Below are 18,652 nucleotides of genomic sequence, written 5' to 3'. Positions count from 1 at the left end.
ACCCCTGGACGGCGTCAGCCTTCTCCAGTTTTGTGCAAAAGCAGGAGGAGGAACGTAACATAGATAACATAACCATGCCTATAAGAAGGCAACTATGTAAGAACTCGAAGGAAAACCAATATGAGAACTCAACTTAACAGCCCGGAACGGGCAAAGGGTGGGTGCTGTGTCCCCCAATTAGAGGCTGAGAGAAAGAGATTTTACGGTGAGTACACAAAAATCTCCTTTACTCTGTCGCCTCATTGGGGGCACAGGACCTTGGGACGTCCCAAAGCAGTCCCTGGGTGGGAAGCAATGGACGAATATTGTGTAGACGGGTCCCTATAATTGGGGCACCGCCGCCTGCAGAACACGTCTGCCCCGGCTCGCATCTGCTGAGGATTGGGTATGAACCCTGTAGTGTTTTGTAAACGTGTGTAGGCTAGTCCAGGTGGCTGCCTTACACACTTGTTGTGCCGAAGGGCCCAGGAGGCCCCTACCGCACGTGTAGAATGTGCCGTAATACCTGCTGGAATAGGCAAATTTTTGAGGCGGTAGGCCTCTCGTACGGTGGATTTGATCCACCTGGCAAGGGTAGCTTTGGAAGCTGGCAGACCCTTGCGGCCGCCTTCCAGAAGAAGGAAAAGAGAATCAGACTTCCGGAAGGGCGTAGTCCTAGACACATAGATACGCAGAGCCCTGACAAGGTCAAGCGTATGCAAAGCCTTTTCCACTCTATGAACCGGAACCGGACAGAGGGATGGTAGTGAAATTTCTTCATTGAGATGAAAGCTGGATACAACCTTCGGAAGGAAGGATGGAACCGTACGAAGGACTACCTTGTCCTGGAAAAAAATCAGGAAAGGCTGTCTGCAGGAGAGTGCCGTGAGTTCAGACACCCTGCGTAACGAGGTGATTGCCACGAGGAAAACCACTTTCTGGGATAGAAGATGGAGTGGGACTTCCCTAAGGGGTTCAAAGGGTGTTTCCTGTAATGCTGTCAGCACCAGGTTGAGATCCCACGCTTCTAGAGGCCGTCAGTAGGGGGGAACCAATCGGGAAACCCCCTGGAGAAATGTTCTTACTTGCGGTTTATGAGCAATGCATTTTTGAAAAAGCACTGAAAGAGCTGATGTAACGGGTCTGGGAGGTGGAACCTCTGAGCTACGATACAAAGGGGCAGTCCTTGTAAGGAAGCGGGTGGCTCCCAGGGTAGGCGGGCAGGTAGTCACGGCAAGTGACGGGGACAGTCTCTGGGTAGAAGGGCAGGAGGTCACGGCAAGTGACGGGGACAGTCTCTGGGTAGAAGGGCAGGAGGTCACGGCAAGTGACGGGGACAGTCTCTGGGTAGAAGGGCAGGAGGTCACGGCAAGTGACGGGGACAGTCTCTGGGTAGAAGGGCAGGAGGTCACGGCAAGTGACGGGGACAGTCTCTGGTTAGGTGGGCAGGAGGTCACGGCAAGTGACGGCGAAGGCTCAAGATAGGCTAGCAGGCGGGTAGCAGGCGGACGCTCCCAGGTGAGCGGGTAAGAGTCTCTGGGCAGGCAGGTGGTCACAGCACGTGACGGCAGAGCCTCCAGGTAGGCTAGCCGACAGGTAGCAGGCGGACGCTCCCAGGTGAGCGGGTTAAGAGTCTCTGGGCAGGCAGGTGGTCACAGCACGTGACGGCAGAGCCTCCAGGTAGGCTAGCAGGCAGGTAGCAGGCGGACGCTCCCAGGTGAGCGGGTAAGAGTCTCTGGGCAGGCAGGTGGTCACAGCATGTGATGGCAGAGCCTCCAGGTAGGCTAGCAGGCAGGTAGCAGATGAGCGCTCCCAGGTGAGGGGGCAATCAGATCCATAGACAGACTGGCAGGGCTGGTAGGCAGACTGTCGGACCGCAGGAATGCAAGTAGATAGACAAGTATCAGGCAGGTATCAAGCAGGAATCTGGCAGGTAACTGGTAACGGGACCTGAGGGCTGAAGCAGAGTGATAGGCTATGCAACAACATTGCTCGGGCACCTCCATTTTGGAGGAAGTGCCTTATATATCGCTCTGGCACTGCGGGTTCCCCCTTGGTGATTGACATATGCCACGGCTGTGGCATTGTCCGATTGTACTCTGATGTGAGAGGCTGCCAGTAAGTGATGGAAGGCTCTCAACGCCAGGAGGATGGCACGAATCTCCAGGATGTTGATGGGCAAGGTTGCTTCCGCTGGGGACCACTTGCCCTGTGCTCTGTGGTGTAGGTGTACTGCACCCCAACCTGTCAGGCTTGCGTCGGTGGTCAGGACCTTCCATTGACCTGGGAGAAAAGATTTCCCTTTTGTTAGAGAGGTCCGGTTGAGCCACCAGTGAAGGGACTTCCTGGTTGACGACGTCAGCTGGAACTTCCTGTCGAGAGAAGAAGGGTTCCTGTCCCATGACTTGAGAATGTCTAATTGGAGAGGTCTGAGGTGAAGCTGGGCAAATGGAACCGCTTCTATTGCCGCCACCATCCTGCCAAGGACTCTCATTGCAAACCGGAGAGATCGAGGGGGTTTGCTGAGAAGGGTGCGAACTCCTAGACGGAGAGGCAGTGCCTTGTCTTTGGGGACAAGCACTAGGCCCTTGGAGGTATTGAATAGCATTCCCAGGAATGTCAGAGACTGGTTTGGGGTTGGTGATGACTTTTGTAGGTTGACTAACCAACCCAGGCGACTCAGGGTGTCGATTGTGATTGAGACACTGAGCTCGCAGTCCTTGAAGGTAGAAGCCTTGACGAGAAGATCGTCCAGGTATGGAAAGACTACTATGCCTCTGGAGTGTAGAACGTGCATGGTGGCTGCCATGACTTTGGTAAACACTCTGGGAGCCGTGGCGAGTCCGAACGGGAGAGCCACGAACTGGTAGTGGTCCTGGTCGATTGCGAACCTGAGAAATCTCTGATGGGCAGGTGCAATCGGTATATGCAGGTATGCATCTTGTATGTCTATGGAGGCGAGATATTCTCCTTTTTCCATGGATGCAATGATTGACCGGAGGGACTCCATACGGAAGTGACGTACTCGTACATATTTGTTGAGTTGTTTTAGGTCTAGTATGGGGCGTACCCCTCCTCCTTTCTTGGGGACTACGAAAAGATTGGAGTAGAACCCCTGGAAGCGCTCGGCTGCGGGAACAGGTATTATGACTCGTGCTTAAAGAAGCGATGAGACCGCTTGGTGGAAGGCGCGAGCTTTTACTGGCGATTTTGGGGGTTACAGATATAAGGAGTCTGTTTGGTGGGTAGGAAGTGAACTCTATTTTGTATCCTGAAGATACTAGTTCCCTGACCCACTTGTCTTCTGTAATAGGTAGCCAGACTTGATGAAAGAGTAAAAGTCGGCCTCCTACAGGTGGAGTGTCTTCCTGAGTCCGTGAGTCATGATGAGGAGAAATTCTTAGATTTTCCTCCTTTTGATTTTGAGTGGCCTGCCTTTGACTGCCAGGATTTGTCCGACTTTTGTGTCGGCCTCGAGTCTTCCCTGCGTGTAAAGCGGCTGCTATTTTGTGGTGGCCGTGAAACGGAACAGCCGGAAGAGTTCCGAAAGGATTGGAAGCGAGCTTGGTTACGCTTGTTATAATTGCGCTTGGGTTTCAGTTGGGGAAGAGAGGTACTCTTACCCCCTGTGGCATTGGATATCATCGTGTCCAAGCTTTCGCCGAAAAGTTCGTGAGGGACTTCTTTGAGGCTGCGTCCGCTTTCCATTCACGCAGCCAAAGGATACGCCAAATTGTGATGGCGTGTGATATTGCGCCCGCTGCACCCCTTGCAGAATCCAGAGCTGCATGAAGCATGTAATCTGCCACAACTGCTATCTGAACTGCTTGGTCCGACAGTTCAGGGGCAGAAGCTTGGAGGCCAGTTTGTAGATTTTTTGCCCAAGCCAGTATGGCCTTGGCTGCCCAGACTGAAGCGAACGCGGGGGCTAGGGAGGCCCCTGTGGTTTCGCAAATTGAGCGAGCCATACTTTCTACCTGCCTGTCTGCTGCATCCCTAAGGGTTGAGCTATCCGGAAGTGAAAGAAGTGTCTGTGCTGCCAGTCTGGAGACTGGGGGGTCCACTGCTGGTGGGTCAGCCCATTCTTTGGTGGTTTCCTTTGGAAAGGGGTAACGGGCCTCCAGAAACTTGCGATTGTTAAGCTTCTTGTGAGGCTGTGAGAATTGTGAGGATTTTGTGAGGATAGATTTAAATTCTGGATGATCCAAGAAAACCTTAGGTGGTTTCAGAGCTCCTTCAAATGAAATCTTATTTTGTGGTGCGTCCAGGATCGGATCAGAGATGTCCAGCACCCGATGTATGGACGAGATTATGTCCTCAACTAGCACTGCATTGCTAGGTGGGATTGGAGTTAGGGATCCATCAGTTTCCTTGTCTGAGTCAGAATCGCAGACTCCTTCTGACTCCTGTGTATCACTAAGGTGTGTCCTAGGTGACCCAGAATGAGGGATTTCTCTGGACGGAGATTGGTGCGGAGAAATATCATGTCTGTCCCTGGTAGGGGACTGTAGATGACCTGTGACTACGGTATCTCTCCCTAGACAGGGATGACCGTGTGCTATGGGATGACGCAGATGAGCGTGACCTGTGGTTGAGCTTGCGTCCTGACCTTGACATGGATGTGCCTGGGTCAGTATGTGACTGAGTCCGGCTTTCCCTTTGTTGGGTAGCATTCATAGTCGAGGTATGGCTTTGCACAGCCTGAAGCAATTTGGAGGTCATGTTATCTATGGACTGTGTCATAGATTGTGACATTTGAGTGACCCATTCCGGCGTAGCATTAGACACTGAAGGGTAGTAGGGGCTACTTGGGACTCTGGCACAGTAGTCGGAGTACAATCCTTGCAATGCGGATATGTGCTGCCGCTGGGAAGCGCATTACTGCAGGCAGTACAGAAAGCGTAAAAGCAGTCCTGCCTGGTTTTCTTAGACTTTGAGCCCGGCATAGTGCACCTGGAGTGGCTATGCAAAAGGGCTAACTGTGCAGAGGAGGATACAGAGTAATAAAATTCACAGCTGAGGTAACTCAGACTGTGAACTTACCCCACCAATGTGCCCCTGTGAACAGCGCTGAAAGAGCCCGGTCCTGTGCCTCCCCGGAGACTTGGCTGGCCTGTATGTGTCCTGCAGCTGGATATGGCCGCCGTAGCTCTTCTCCTGCTTGCAGAGATGAAGGAGAAGGGGAGCGGAACGCTGCGAGGGCGGCAGTTTCTATGGAGATGCGCGCCCTGCAGCCTAGATCCGCCCCCTGTCTGACACCGCAGTGAGTCAAAATCGTCATCCGGGGGGGCGGAAAATGGGCGGCGGCTTTGGCCTAGCCGAAGCCGCGGTGTAAATTTATTTTCTCCATGCCAGCGCGGTAGTCCGGGGGGGGGGGGGGGGGGTGTCGGATCAGAACCGGATCCCCCCAGATTGAAAGGCAGAATAGCGGTGGGGACATAAGTGGAAGGGGGTCTCTGAAAAGAGTCCCCCTTAGGCGCTTAAGATGAAAAGCTGCCGCAGGTGCAGGGCCTGAGAAAGCCTGTGCCTGTATGTGCCATGGCTGCCTGCACTCCCCCCGGCTCCTACAGGGTCCCGCAGTCAAGCTGGGGTTCCTGTATTGCTGCTGGTCCTCAGCTGCGGTGTGCTGGCTGGTGAGAGCTGCAGATGCTGCCGTCCAGGCCCTACCTGATGGTGTCTCAACCTAATACCCCCAGGGGGGATTAGGGAGGGTGCCGCTGTCACCTGTCAGGGGGCTTTGTCCTCGCCTCAACTTCGGACCAAGACCGAGGGAATTGGGGAAGGAGGGGGGTTCTCAACTTCGAGCCCGACCCGAGGGGCCGGAGAAGGAGCAGCATGGTGGCTACGCCATCTCAACTTCAACTGTGCACCCCGTAGTAGGGGGCAGAGAAAGGAGCCATGCCGGGGGTCTCTTAAGAGACCCTCTTTTCTTCATCTGTAATCCCGTGTTGAAGCGAGGGACGAGTGAAGGTCTGAGGTGTGCCTCCTTGCAACACTAAGCAAAAACTGGAGTAGGCTGATGCCGTCCGGGGGTGTATATTGCAGAGGAGGAGCCACGCTTAATCTTTTTCAGATAAGCATAGTGTCGCCTCCTAGTGGACAGCAGCATAACACCCATGGTCCTGTGTCCCCCAATGAGGCGACAGAGTTGTGTGTTTTTTCTTGCTTTATTTATTTTTTTTAAATTGTTTTGATTGTGTGAAAAACACTGCAAAAATTGACGTGCTGCAGATGTGAAATAACACTCTGATGGTTCAAGTGTGCAAAAAAAGAACACAGCGTGTGCATGAGATTTAAGAAATTTCATTCACTTTGCTGGTAGTGTAATAGGCTGCATTTTTTTCCCACGGCAAAAACGCAACGTGTGAACAAGCCCTTCTGCTTGTCCTCCAAGGCAAACCTGCAGAAATATAAAAGTGGCTCTGGATCCAGGCTATAGCTCAGCACCAGAATAAAAAAAGTACTGTAATATGTGGACAATGTTACTCAACCACGTACATAGAATAGATCTATATAGAAACGGCGCTCATCGGAGAAGATATCCTTTAAATGCAGGAAAGTATTTGCAATGTAAAACACTGATCGCATTACATTGGTGCATGACACTTATACAAATGCAAAGCCCTAAAGAACCCACACAACGTAGAGACCACACACTGCCATATTGGATAAACCCAAGACGCTGCTCTAGGAGCATCCTCCATCCCCAGAGAACGTGCTATTACTTGGTTATTCCAACCACCGAGCTTGAGCTAGCAGCCAATCTCTAGATCCATGCGTGGTGCGGAGGCATGCGGGTTAGTAAGGTCAGTGTCTACCTGAGCAGTGATTTAGTGAAAATGGAAGTGGCATTGGAAGAAAACGTTAGAGAAAAAAAGGAGAATCAGGGCTTACCTCTCATAAAGAGAACAGAGATTTAATGATCTAAGAGAGGAAATAATAAAGCAAATATAAAAACACCAATCAAACATTTATACTAATTTCGGTAAATCAACGGAAGACGGCAATAATTAGTCAGGGTGCACAACTATGATGTAGACATATCCTCCATCACGCCGGAAGCTCATATAGCAATAATTCACATATCTAGGTAATAAAATCATCTTTCATCTGCTTAATAAGGATTGATTAATACTAATTGTACAAAAGGAGAGAAAAAGATCATTGGTTATTTATTGCGGCAATTTACAACCCTGGTAACAATCTTTTCCAATGAGGATTGTGGCGTCATTATTGATTGTGAGCAGTCATTAGAGGAAGCTAGAATTACTCTTTGCCTCTCTAATATAGATTTACATCTTAGTGTCTTAACTGTCAATAGACATGATCATCACAATCATTTGTTAGCCAATAGTCGAAATAAGCCGAAGACGGATGGACACCTAATGACAAAGCTGCAAATCTTCCCACGCTGAGTCCTGCACGGCCGGGTTTTCAAGAACAAAACGTGGAGAAATGTGAGGGTAACAGGCTGAGATGAAATCGGTAAGGGATACGTTCCTGAGAAGATCCTGGGTCTAAAATTGAATTAAAAACTTGATGAAGCTTTTTTGGAGTTCTGGGTCTGCGACTAATATGTATGGAGGCTTTTAGTCACCAATTTAAGTCAATCGAACCTGTCGATATTGGTCAACTGTCTGTGTATGGCGGCCTTCTGACTCTTCTCGATAGGTGATGTTGGGGACGGAAGGAATCTGTCTGTTGGCTTCTCTACCCGAGAACAAATGGTCAGCCAAACCTGTCGATATTGGTCAACCATCTGTGTATGGCAGCCTTCTAATTCTTCCCAACAGGCGATGTTGGGGAGAGAATGATCCTGTCTGTTGGCCCCTTTCCCAGAGAACAAATCTGACAGTTCCTGTTTATTAGGAAAGTCGGAAAAGAATAGTTTGGCCAACAGCTATCTAGAATAGCCTTCTAAATCTTCCCCAACAGATGATGTCGCGGGAGATAAGGATCCTGTCTGTTGGATTTGTTCTTGGGGAGACGAGCCAAGAGTTCTTGTGTATGGAGGAGTCGGAGAAGATTTGTATGGGGGCCTTTACTTTCCAGCTCCCATAGGGTAACCATTTAGGTAATCCCCTTTGCACACCATGAAATACATGTCCATTAATTCCCGCACCATGGCATCCATACACATCATGGTGATTGAGAGGCCAGAGCTGATCATCAATAGGAGTTGAAGATGCTCTGTGGAAGGATTCCTCAATCATAGACCATGTCCTTGGGTGACCAGATGACTAATATTTGCACAATCAGGCTTGGACTGGCCCACAGGAGAGCAGGAGAATCCTCTGGTGGGCCCCTCCTGTGCAAGATTAGGCCAACACCCTCTTATATGAGCAGTACTTGGCACTATGTACTTGAATCACCATGTACAGACAACGGCAGCATCTTATTCATTTAACAATCTACCCAGTTCATTGTTATATAAATTTGTGATTGAGGATAATGTCACATTTGTATGTAGCTGAAATGGGGGGCCCTGGAGTTGGTTACTGGTGGGCCCTTGGCACTCCAGTCTGACACTGCGCACAATGTCCGGTTTATTAATGACAGCACATGGTAGAGTAAGAAGGCGGCACGCACAATACAATTCATGTTGGCGGCTTTACAGTCACCCTCCCAGACGCAGGACAGAATGTCATCTGACACCCTGGATTATATAAGAATTGTAATGTCGGGCAGAGTCCATCATGTGCTGTGAATAATAAACTGGACATTATCAGCACCTAATTATCTAATAGCCATGGATATTTTCAGTAATGAATCGGAGGCCTTTGTGTTTCCTTTAAAAGTGTTTTTGCAAGAAATTTTGCAACTTTTGGCATTTTTCACACCAGTTTCGGCCAGTTCTGCCATAAGTGATTGGTAAAAGGGAGTGGCAGAGCCACTGGAGCAACATTTCTGGCGAGGATCACAGAGGAGCACGCCAGTGATACCATGTGCCTAGTCTATTACGTGGCACGTGCCTCCTAATTAATTACTCCTGCACGGCCCCCATTAAGATTGCGCAAGGCCAGTCTTAATGAATCGGGGCCAAAGAAATCAGACCCAGGGTCTTGGAAGATGCAAAAAATCAGGCTTAGGAGAGGAAAAGAAAAGGAGCTCAGCTTTGGCAAGATTAAAGGGGTATTCTGGTATGAGGAAGTAGCCATCTACTTGAAGAATAAGTGATAACTTCTACATTGGAGGGAGTGTAAGCGCTGAGACCCCCACAACTCTCAGATCGAATGTCTTCTGCCCCCCGTTTGAACGGACCAGCGCTTCACAGGCTTAATCATCCTGTCGCTACATTCATTCTCTATGGGGCCAATAGAGAAGCTGAATGCTATACCTCCTGATATGGATTTTTCCAATAAGTACACCAGCCTCAACAGTTCTAAAAGAACTATCTAATAATATATAAAGTTTGTAGCGTGAAATCTGGTGACAGATCTGTTTTGAAATGTGATCAGAGATACAGGAGGAGAATTAAAGATAGCAAATTGTCTTTATGCTAAAGGAAGAGACGATGTAAGGAGCATTGAGCGATCGGTGTTGGGTTAACCTTGAGGAGTGACTGATAAGAATGCGGTAGATACGAGGGTATTCGTTGGGCGGAAGGAATGCAAAGTACAAAAGCAAGATTGTAAGGAATCCATTAGTAAGCGGAGAGGATATCGACAAGACGAATAAATCCAAGATACTCTAGTGGTTTAAAAGCAAAGGTAGGCTTGGAAATCGGAAGAAAAGTGGGAGAACGGGGACCAGATCAAGCTGAAAACATGAAAGATAATTGCAGATGTCGAAGACACATTGAAAAAAGAAGGCAATTATGGATCGTGGTTCTGATATGATAAGAGGGCACGGGATTGAGAGGGAAGGTGGTATGGTGGGCAAAGGAAAGACGTGCAGAGACTTCACCTTATCCTACAGGGTGAAACCTAGAAAAGAGCACCAATGAATCATGAGATATCACTTATGCGCAAACATTCTAGAAAATAAGTAAATGTCATCAGTCTCTTGATATGAAAGCTGTTGCCAACTACTGGATAACGAACCCCCTCTTACCTCCTCCTATACGACCTCCTGGAATGGCACCGTTTCTGCGATATGTCGCCGGGGGTCATGCGACATTGTTATTGCAAGAACAGCGAGGGTCCGGGAATAAAGTATGTTTTTTTTTTAATATGGGGCGCGTTAGGAGTTAAGAATGGGTTGTGCAGTGGTGGACTTTAAAATAGGAAACAAGATGGTATCCACCAAGATCAGTAACTGATGCTACAACTCAGGAGCCAAGGAGGAAAGTGACACAGAAAGCCAACTGTGGCGGAGAAAGAAGAGATCCAAGGCTACCGATCAGAGTTGGTACAAATGTGTTTGCAAACCCTTTTCCATCAGCCATGATAGTAATCTGTGGCCGGTGAAGTGGGAGAAGGAGAACCTCCTCTGACCTGATGGTGTCCGCGGCTCTTCTTTTGATTAGGCTGATATTTTTACGGCCTGATGCACATGTGATGTTATGCCAGGCCGGCTAATCAAAAGAAGAGATGCACATGCCATCAGGTAAGAAGAGTTCTTCCTCTACCGATCCAGTGGCCACAAATCACCTTCAAAATTGACTCGCACCCACTCTAGTACCTACCGCTCTACTTAACATCTAGTCCCTTCCTAACGTGCTGTAGATCGGTGGGAAGCCTGGTCCCAAGACTCTCCGGTGCGTTCCTCAATTGGCAGAAGCACTAAACTATTGCATAAGCGTGCACAGACCAGAGTACCGGATCTGTAGAAACTCTACGATCCTCACCGATATGAAGGACATTTTAGGAAGGGGCTGGATATTAAATAAACAAAAAAATGATAAGTACCCTTTAAAAATAAGTCTTGTTTAGCATGGATGAGGACATCATTGTAGGATCGAGGAATGACTTTGTACTGACTGGCATCATCCTATCACAGGGACATTTCATTGTGTCTGTAAAGAATGGGTGGGTGCTACATGATCCAAAGTAGTGTATGGTCGCAAAGGACAGCTGCCAGGTTAGGACAAAAGAGGAGGTGTCGGGACTAGTGTTGAGCCACCCCCGTAGTGTTCGAGTTCGGTTCGGTTCGTCGAACACCCGTGTGTTCGCCGAACTGTTCGTCGAACTGTTCGTCGAACACCTTCGAACACCGTTAAAACCAATGGCAGGCAAACAAAAACACATAGAAACACATAGAAAACACCTTCAAAGGTGTCCAAAAGCTGACAAACTGCTCAGAAGACACAACTAACACATGGAAAAGTGACAAGTACATATAGTCATGCGAAAAGAAAAGAGGTGGAGGAGTAAAAGGAGGGGGAGACACAGATATAGGCATGTCATGCCCTTCTAAAATCCAAAAAGTGAGAAGCCGAGACGGCCAGTCCGCTCCTGCCCGTGCCACCTCTGTGTCGCCGGGTTTGTGCCAGAGCCGCGGTGAACCCTGACGGCCAGCCCCCCTCTCCCAATACTGGTGCCTGTCCGCTGGTGGGTCGAGAGAGCCCCCCTGTGGTGGAGGCAGCTCTAAGCTTTTTAATTTAAATTGTCCCTCTAATTTGAATGAATACACTTTAAATCCATTTACAAGGATCTATTGGAGGGCAAGTCTCATGCCAGCAGCCGCGTAATTCCAGCTCCAGTAGCGTCCACTAAAGCTGCTGCAGTTAAAAAGCTTTTATAAGGATCGAGCTCGGCTGTCCACCGCAAGGCATCCTACTGCCAGTCCCAGCCCCTATGCCTTGGGGTGCCTCCTGATGCTCTTCACTAAGTATCCCGTGGTCCCGAAGCATTTCCTTTGAAAAAATTAAGTGTCCAAACTACAGGTGGTGTAGCTTGCTTAACAGCCGGGATAATCCGCTGACTAGCAGACACTGCTACTAGGCACAAAGTATTTCCTGGGCTAGATGCAGTTAAAAATTTGTAAGTAGATACTCTCGTTGGATGCTGAGAAAGCATTCCATAGAGTCTCCTGGCACGCCATATATGATTCTCTTAAAAAGCTTGGGGTAGGGGTCTAGGGGACCCTTTTATAGCCAAAATCACGGCCCTGTATCACAATACGTCACCTAGGCTGAAGATAAATGGAACTGTAGCACCGAGGGCTCGGTTGCTACAGACGTATTGCACCTCACCCAGAGGTGTGATATCTCACTCTCAGATAAGGATGGAGTGTGGATCAGGACCCGACACCTGCATGCATTACACCACATTGCCGTGGGGCAGGGCGACCAATATGCCCCTGAGATGGGCACGACAGTCTCTGTCCCTGGCTGGAGTGGGGGGAGGGAACACTGAGGAAGGGGAACCCTGCAGTGCAGGAGCAGGGAGGAAGCAGTTCCTGGGTGCATTGAGAAGGGAGTATAAAAGGTGGGCACCATCTTAGTTCAGTGCAGAGAAGTCTGAGCAGAAGTGGCAGGGAGCAGGGGCTCTGCATGAGCTCTGCTCCGGAGGCGGGCCTAGTAACAGAGGCCCAGGCCTGCAAGAGGGAGAAGGAAGGAAGAGGAGCGGAGAAGGCTCCAGGAACGAGGAATGAAGGGATCCCAGGGGTGCGGACGGGCGAGTCGCCACCGCACGCCCGAATCCACCTGCGTGGAGGGGTCAGGCCAAAGGGGGAGACCGGTCCCCGAACTAGTGGAGGCAGGAAACGACCCTCAGCAAGAAACCGGAGGCTCTGACATTTTATGTGGCGCAGCCCCTTGCTCCACCCGCTAGGAAGGCACCACATAGGGTCAGGGAAACTGGCGCCAAGTTTACCAAGAGGAGGCCCGAGGCAGCCGGACAGAAGTGTTGGTAAGAAAGGCCAGACAAAAGGACACACAAAGGGGGTCCTGTGAAGCGCTCCAAAGTTATCTGGGAGTTGTCTGAGCCCCTCACCTGGTGAGCACAGTACGACGTGGGCAGCCGTTACCTGCAGACGTGGTCTGGATAATAAGAACTGTGAGTAAAGGCCCTGAACTGCATCACTGACTCCGTGTCGTTACTGCTGCTGCCCTGCACCATCACCCCCATCCTCCGCATACACTGCCCTGAGGCTATACTCCTCCCGTGGGGAGTTATGCTACGCTCTGCTGCACCCACAACACCAGCCTTAGCGGTCTGCCCTGTAGCGGCGGTTCACTCTGACCGCAATCCACGGGTGGCGTAGTCGGACATTTAAACATCAAAACCACATAAATAGTTCCGCCACTGGTTTGACCGCCCTGAGCCACGGAACCGGATCGCCGCCACGAAGACTACAACCACCAGCATCCACCAAAAAGGGTCCGGCTCCGGGTGTCCCAAGGCCCAGGGGGTGAGTCAGAACATTTTCATCACTTTTCACAATCACCAATGGGACAAGGCAGGGATGTCCTCTGTCCCCTCTCTTATACATCCTAGTGACGGAGCACCTGCTGTCATCAATTCGCCATAACCCCAATATTAGGTGGATTGAGGTGGGAGGCACCGAGTACAAGTGCTCTCTATTTGCTGATGATGTCCTAGTATATATTACTCAATCACATATATCCATCCATGCTGTTATGGCTGAAATAGATCACTTTGTTACATGGTAAAATTTTAAAATCAATGCAGCGAAGTCTGAGGCCCTCGATGTCTCCCTCCCTAAATCCATATAGGATTCCATCCAGTCCAACTTTCCCTTTGCCTGGCCCTCACAGGGTATCAAATACTTAGGAATTCCTATTCATAGAGACCTCTCCCATCTATGTTATCTTAATTTTGGGCCCTTTATTGAACAATTCCATACAGACCACGGTTGGCAAGTTGGAACTGTGAGATTCACTACGTGCACCACTGGTATTTTGTGGAAAAGCACATGTAAGATTCTGCAACAGTCTCTGCTGATACTCCTGCATGCGTGCATCCCTTTCTATGGCAGGAATAATTTCTGCAAATTTACTTTTGTACCGGGGATCTAACAGTGTGGCAACCCAGTAGTCAGGATTATTTCTAATTCTCACAATTCGAGGGTCATGTTGCAGGTAGTGCAGCAAGAAGGCACTCATGTGTGTTGCGCATCCAGGAGCACCAAGTCCCTGTTGTGTTGGTGGCGAGGTAACAATCATGCTTCCTTCCTCTGTCCTCTCCCCCCAACCTCGCACAACAGAAATGTGATCAAGGTCTCCCTCATCTGATGAGTCTTCCATCAGTTCGTCCTCCACTTCTTCCTGGGCTCCTGCACCTTCCTCACTAGTTTGGCTGCTACCATGCGCCCTGGTAAAATCATCTCCCCCACCCTCACATGCCTGCCGCCCTGGTGCTGCCGACCGTCTGGACCTTGCAGATGTTAGCCCTTCCGCATACAACTCCCCCTCCTCTACTTCCTCCACCTCCTCTTGTGCCACCACCTGACTCCGAATTCTGTTTAACATGTGCTCCAGCATGTAAATCACCGGAATAGTCATGCTAATAATGGCATCGTCAGCACTAAACATCTTCGTCGCCATTTCAAAACTGTGCAGAAGGGTGCATAGGTCCCTGATCTGAGACCACTCCTCCAGCGTGATTTGCCCCACCTCTGAATCTCGTTGGCCCAGGCTATACGTCAGAACGTATTGCACCAGGGCTTGTCGGTGCTGCCACAGTCGCTGCAACATGTGCAGAGTTGAATTCCACCGGGTAGGCACATCGCATTTTAGCCGGTGAAGTGGCAGGCCCAACGACTTCTGTAGAGATGTAAGTCGCTGAGCTGCGGGATGCGAACGGCGGAAGTGAGCACACAGCGACCGTGCCCTCTGCAGAAGGCCATCTAGTCTGGGATAGTGGGCTAAAAATTGCTGGACAACCAGGTTCAACACGTGAGCCATACAAGGCACGTGTGTGACATTGCCCCGGCGAAGGGCCGCACCCAGGTTTGCAGCATTGTCGCACACGGCCTTCCCTGGTTTCAGGTCCAGTGGAGACAACCATTCATGAAATTGGTTCTCCAGAGCTGACCACAACTCCTCAGCTGTGTGACTCACATTTCCCAGACATTTCAATGTAAAAACCGCCTGATGACGTTGAGCCCTACTGCCAGCATAGTAAGGAGGTGTGCAGGATCCCTTCTGCGCAGTTAGAAAGCTTGTGGCATGACCAGACAGGCTTTGGGTGCAGGTGGAAGACCGAGAGGAGGTTGAGGAGGCAGAAGCAGTGGAGGAAAAATGACATAAAGAGGATTGACGCACAACTCGTGGGGACGGCAAGACTTGGACAGCAGCCCCTTGTCCTGCTGTCACCATAGTTACCCAGTGCCCAGTCAGCGACATGTAACGCCCCTGTCCATGCCTACTCGTCCAAGTGTCTGTGGTGAAATGCACCCTGTCACACACAGAGTTTCTCAAAGAAGCGGTGATGTTGTGTGCGACATGCTGGTGGAGCGCAGGCACACCTTTCTTTGAGAAGTAGTGCCGACTGGGCATCTGGTACTGGGGCACTGCGACGGACATAAGGTCTCGAAAATCCTCTGTGTCCACCAGGCGGAAAGGCAGCATTTCTGTAGCCAAGAGCTTGCAGATGGTGAAATTCAACCTCTTAGCTTTCTCATGGCTAGGAGGAAATGGTCTTTTACTTGTCCACATCTGAGGGACCGAGGGCTGGCTATTGTGCTTAGACGGGGTTGATAAGGGTGTCCCCGGCAAACTGCCGGTCTGTGAGGAAGATGCAGACGGACATGTTAGGTTGCCTTGATCCAAAGGTGGTGCTATCGATGTCGGACAGCGCTCAAGACCAGCTGGTGTTACCACCTCCAAAGAAAATGATGACCTGCCAATCACGCTGGCTGTTGCGGGTAAAGAGGTGGCAGGTCTGCGCCCCAAAACAGGTGTGACTGCTGTCCCCCCAGTCACAGAGGATGAAGAGGCCGCGGATGCACAAGATATGGCAGACGGTGGTTGGCCCGGCCGGCTAGACCGCATTGTAGCACACTGAGCTTCCCACTGCAACTTATGCTTCATGTCCATGTGCCGGTTCATGCATGAAGTACTCAAACTATGTATTTTTTGGCCTCTACTTAGCTTTTGCTGACAAATGTTACAGATAACACGAGTTGGGTCATCTTTATCGATCTGAAAAAATGCCCAGGCTATGCAAGGCTTAGCACCCATGCGACCTGAAGAGCCACCACGACTTGTGGTGAGAGGCAGAGTTGTGTTTGAGGATGCAGTTGTTGACGTGCTTCCAGTACTACGTCTCTGTCCAGGAAGGCGCAACCTGACCTCGTCGTCACTAGCATCTTCCTCCACCTCCTCTGCTGACCTCATCTCTTGGCTGACTGGGTTGACAGTAAGTGGGATCTCCGACCTCATCATCATCACCCTGTGCGTTATCACACCCGTCGTCCTCAGAGCCAACCTGTTCCTGCCCTGACAAAAAACTAAAGTTGTCGCTCCAATCAGGTATTTGAGTCTTATCATCGTCTTCCTCATTGTCTCCACCAACAGGAGTTACAGTTTGGGAATGAGGGTCTACATTATGGTCAGAACCTTCTGCGTCTGGTCCTGGATCCGACTCATAAAGATTCTGGGCATCAGTGCAGATCATTTCCTCGTCTGGATTCACAGAAGCGCTGGAGTCGACCTCTGATTCCCAGGCTATAGTATGAGTAAACAGCTCTGCAGACTCAACCATCTGTTCTACCTCATACTCAGACGGGCAGCTGGAGATTTGGAAAATGTGAGGAAGCAAGTGCGATTTGGGTGACACCTTTGAGGACTGGAGTATTTGTGATGTTGAAGTTGATGTGGAGGAGAGCCCACTTAAAGGAGCACTTGATATCCGTTGAAGCACCTGCTGTTTTTGTGCCTCATCTGGAATTTGTAGCGATTGGCGTGGCCGTAAGAAAGGGATCTTATCACATTGTCCGCTAAAAGAAGTAGACATTTTAGTTTGGCTGGAAGATGGTCTTTCTTCTGCACCTACCCCACGGACACAACCTTTTTTCCCCTTCCCACCAGCAGCAGGCCTTTTTCCACTCATTTTGGTGGTTAACTAATTCACAACTCTGGAGTTGTTTGCACAAAAAAACAATGGATGGTAACCGAGCAGAGCTGAGTGGCCAAACTGTGGTATTAGGCCAAAACTATTGGCTGGGTTAGATGCAGAAAAAAAATATTTTTAATTTGCAACCTGATGGAGGTCAGTATAGATGGACTAATAGACCAAGTCCCACACACCGCTAGAAGCCCAAATATTTTTTCAGAGCTAGATGCAGAAATTTTTTTTATTCAATTTGCAACCTGATGGAGGTCAGTATAGATGGACTAATAGACCAAGTCCCACACACTGTTAGAAGCCCAAATATTTTTTCAGAGCTAGATGCAGAAAAAAATTATTTTTAATTTGCAACCTGATGGAGGTCAGTATAGATGGACTAATAGACCAAGTCCCACACACTGCTAGAAGCCCAAATATTTTTTCAGAGCTAGATGCAGAAAAAAATTATTTTTAATTTGCAACCTGATGGAGGTCAGTATAGATGGACTAATAGAACAAGTCCCACACACTGCTAGAAGCCCAAATATTTTTTCAGAGCTAAATGAAGAAAAAAATTATTTTTAATTTGCAACCTGATGGAGGTCAGTATAGATGGACTAATAGACCAAGTCCCACACACTGCTAGAAGCTCAAATATTTTTTCAGAGCTAGATGCAGAAAAAAATTATATTCAGTTTGCAACCTGATGGAGGTCAGTATAGATGGACTAATAGAATGATGCTATGCCCAAAAGATTTTACTTCACTAGGTGCAGTAAAAAAATTGGTATTCTATACACAGGTGGTGTATCTTGCAACACAGATAGGCTACTCCACTGACTAACACACTCTGCAATAGGCCAAAAAGGATTAGCTTTGCTAGATTCAGCCAAATGCTGTGAAAAAAACTTGCACAGCACTGGCACAGACCTGCCTGGCAAAAACTGATAGGAACTGATGTAACCTAGTCCTGAAAAGGACTCCAATTACAATTAGTCTTTACTCCCACAATCTATCTATTTAAGAGCACAGACCTGCCTGATAAAAGTCGTAGGAAATGCTGTAACCTAGTCCTTAAAAGGACTGCAATCACAACTATTCCCTACTCCCAAGCTATCTGTATATTTGTGCGAAAATTGGCTTGAAATTAACAAGGTATAGCGCACACAGCAACAGCGGTGCCGTCTAACACGCAGCTGCAGCAGTGAGAAAATGGTGGCGACGGGGAAAATGGCTTGGTCTTATAGGGCAAGGACATGTGACATACACTGCCAATCACACATGCCCTTGCTTGTGTGAAAAAAAGCACTTCGCTCCGTGTGTGCGCTGCTGATAGGCTGACAGATTGCACCTCCCCACTGCAAATGCGGGAAAGAGAAAAAAAAATGGAGATCTTCATTGTTCCTGCAGAGATCCATCCCCTGCCCCTCCCCCCGCCCCGCTGTACACTCAAACTGCGTATTAACATTAATTTTCATCATTACTGAGAAAAAATCCAGTTATGATTTTGGTGCACGAACAGTTATCGAACATAACCTCGAACAGCCGAATTTTTCTCAAATTGTTCGTGTTCGCCGACCGGCTCGAACACCGCCCAAAACAGCTCGAATTTGAGATTGGCGAACAGTTCGAGTAGAACAACGCTCATCTCTAGTCGGGACACTTGTAAAGTGGTCCAAAATCATGTCATGTAGATTTGGCTTACCAAATCGGCAG

General features: G+C 49.3%; 1 protein-coding gene across 5 annotated transcripts in view; it reads right to left on the bottom strand.

Annotated features, from left to right (window-relative positions):
* RALGAPA1 (Ral GTPase activating protein catalytic subunit alpha 1) overlaps window positions 1-18,652 on the bottom strand; it is a 243,755-nt gene that overhangs the window by 6,687 nt on the left and 218,416 nt on the right. The window contains exon 40 of one of the 5 annotated variants that reach the window (XM_073638953.1): window positions 6,874-6,903. The exons of the other annotated variants lie outside the window; for them this stretch is intronic. Coding sequence (XP_073495054.1) covers window positions 6,896-6,903 — 8 coding nt within the window. The 3' untranslated portion in view covers window positions 6,874-6,895. The remainder of the gene's footprint in view (window positions 1-6,873; window positions 6,904-18,652) is intronic. 5 annotated transcript variants of the gene reach the window in all.

Source organism: Phyllobates terribilis, unplaced genomic scaffold, assembly GCF_046119375.1.
Source record: "Phyllobates terribilis strain yellow unplaced genomic scaffold, ASM4611937v1 Scaffold_7__3_contigs__length_470593459, whole genome shotgun sequence".
NCBI classification, from domain to species: Eukaryota; Metazoa; Chordata; class Amphibia; order Anura; family Dendrobatidae; genus Phyllobates; species Phyllobates terribilis.
Note: the sequence above shows the minus strand (reverse complement) of the source record. Positions and strands in the feature narration are given on the sequence as shown.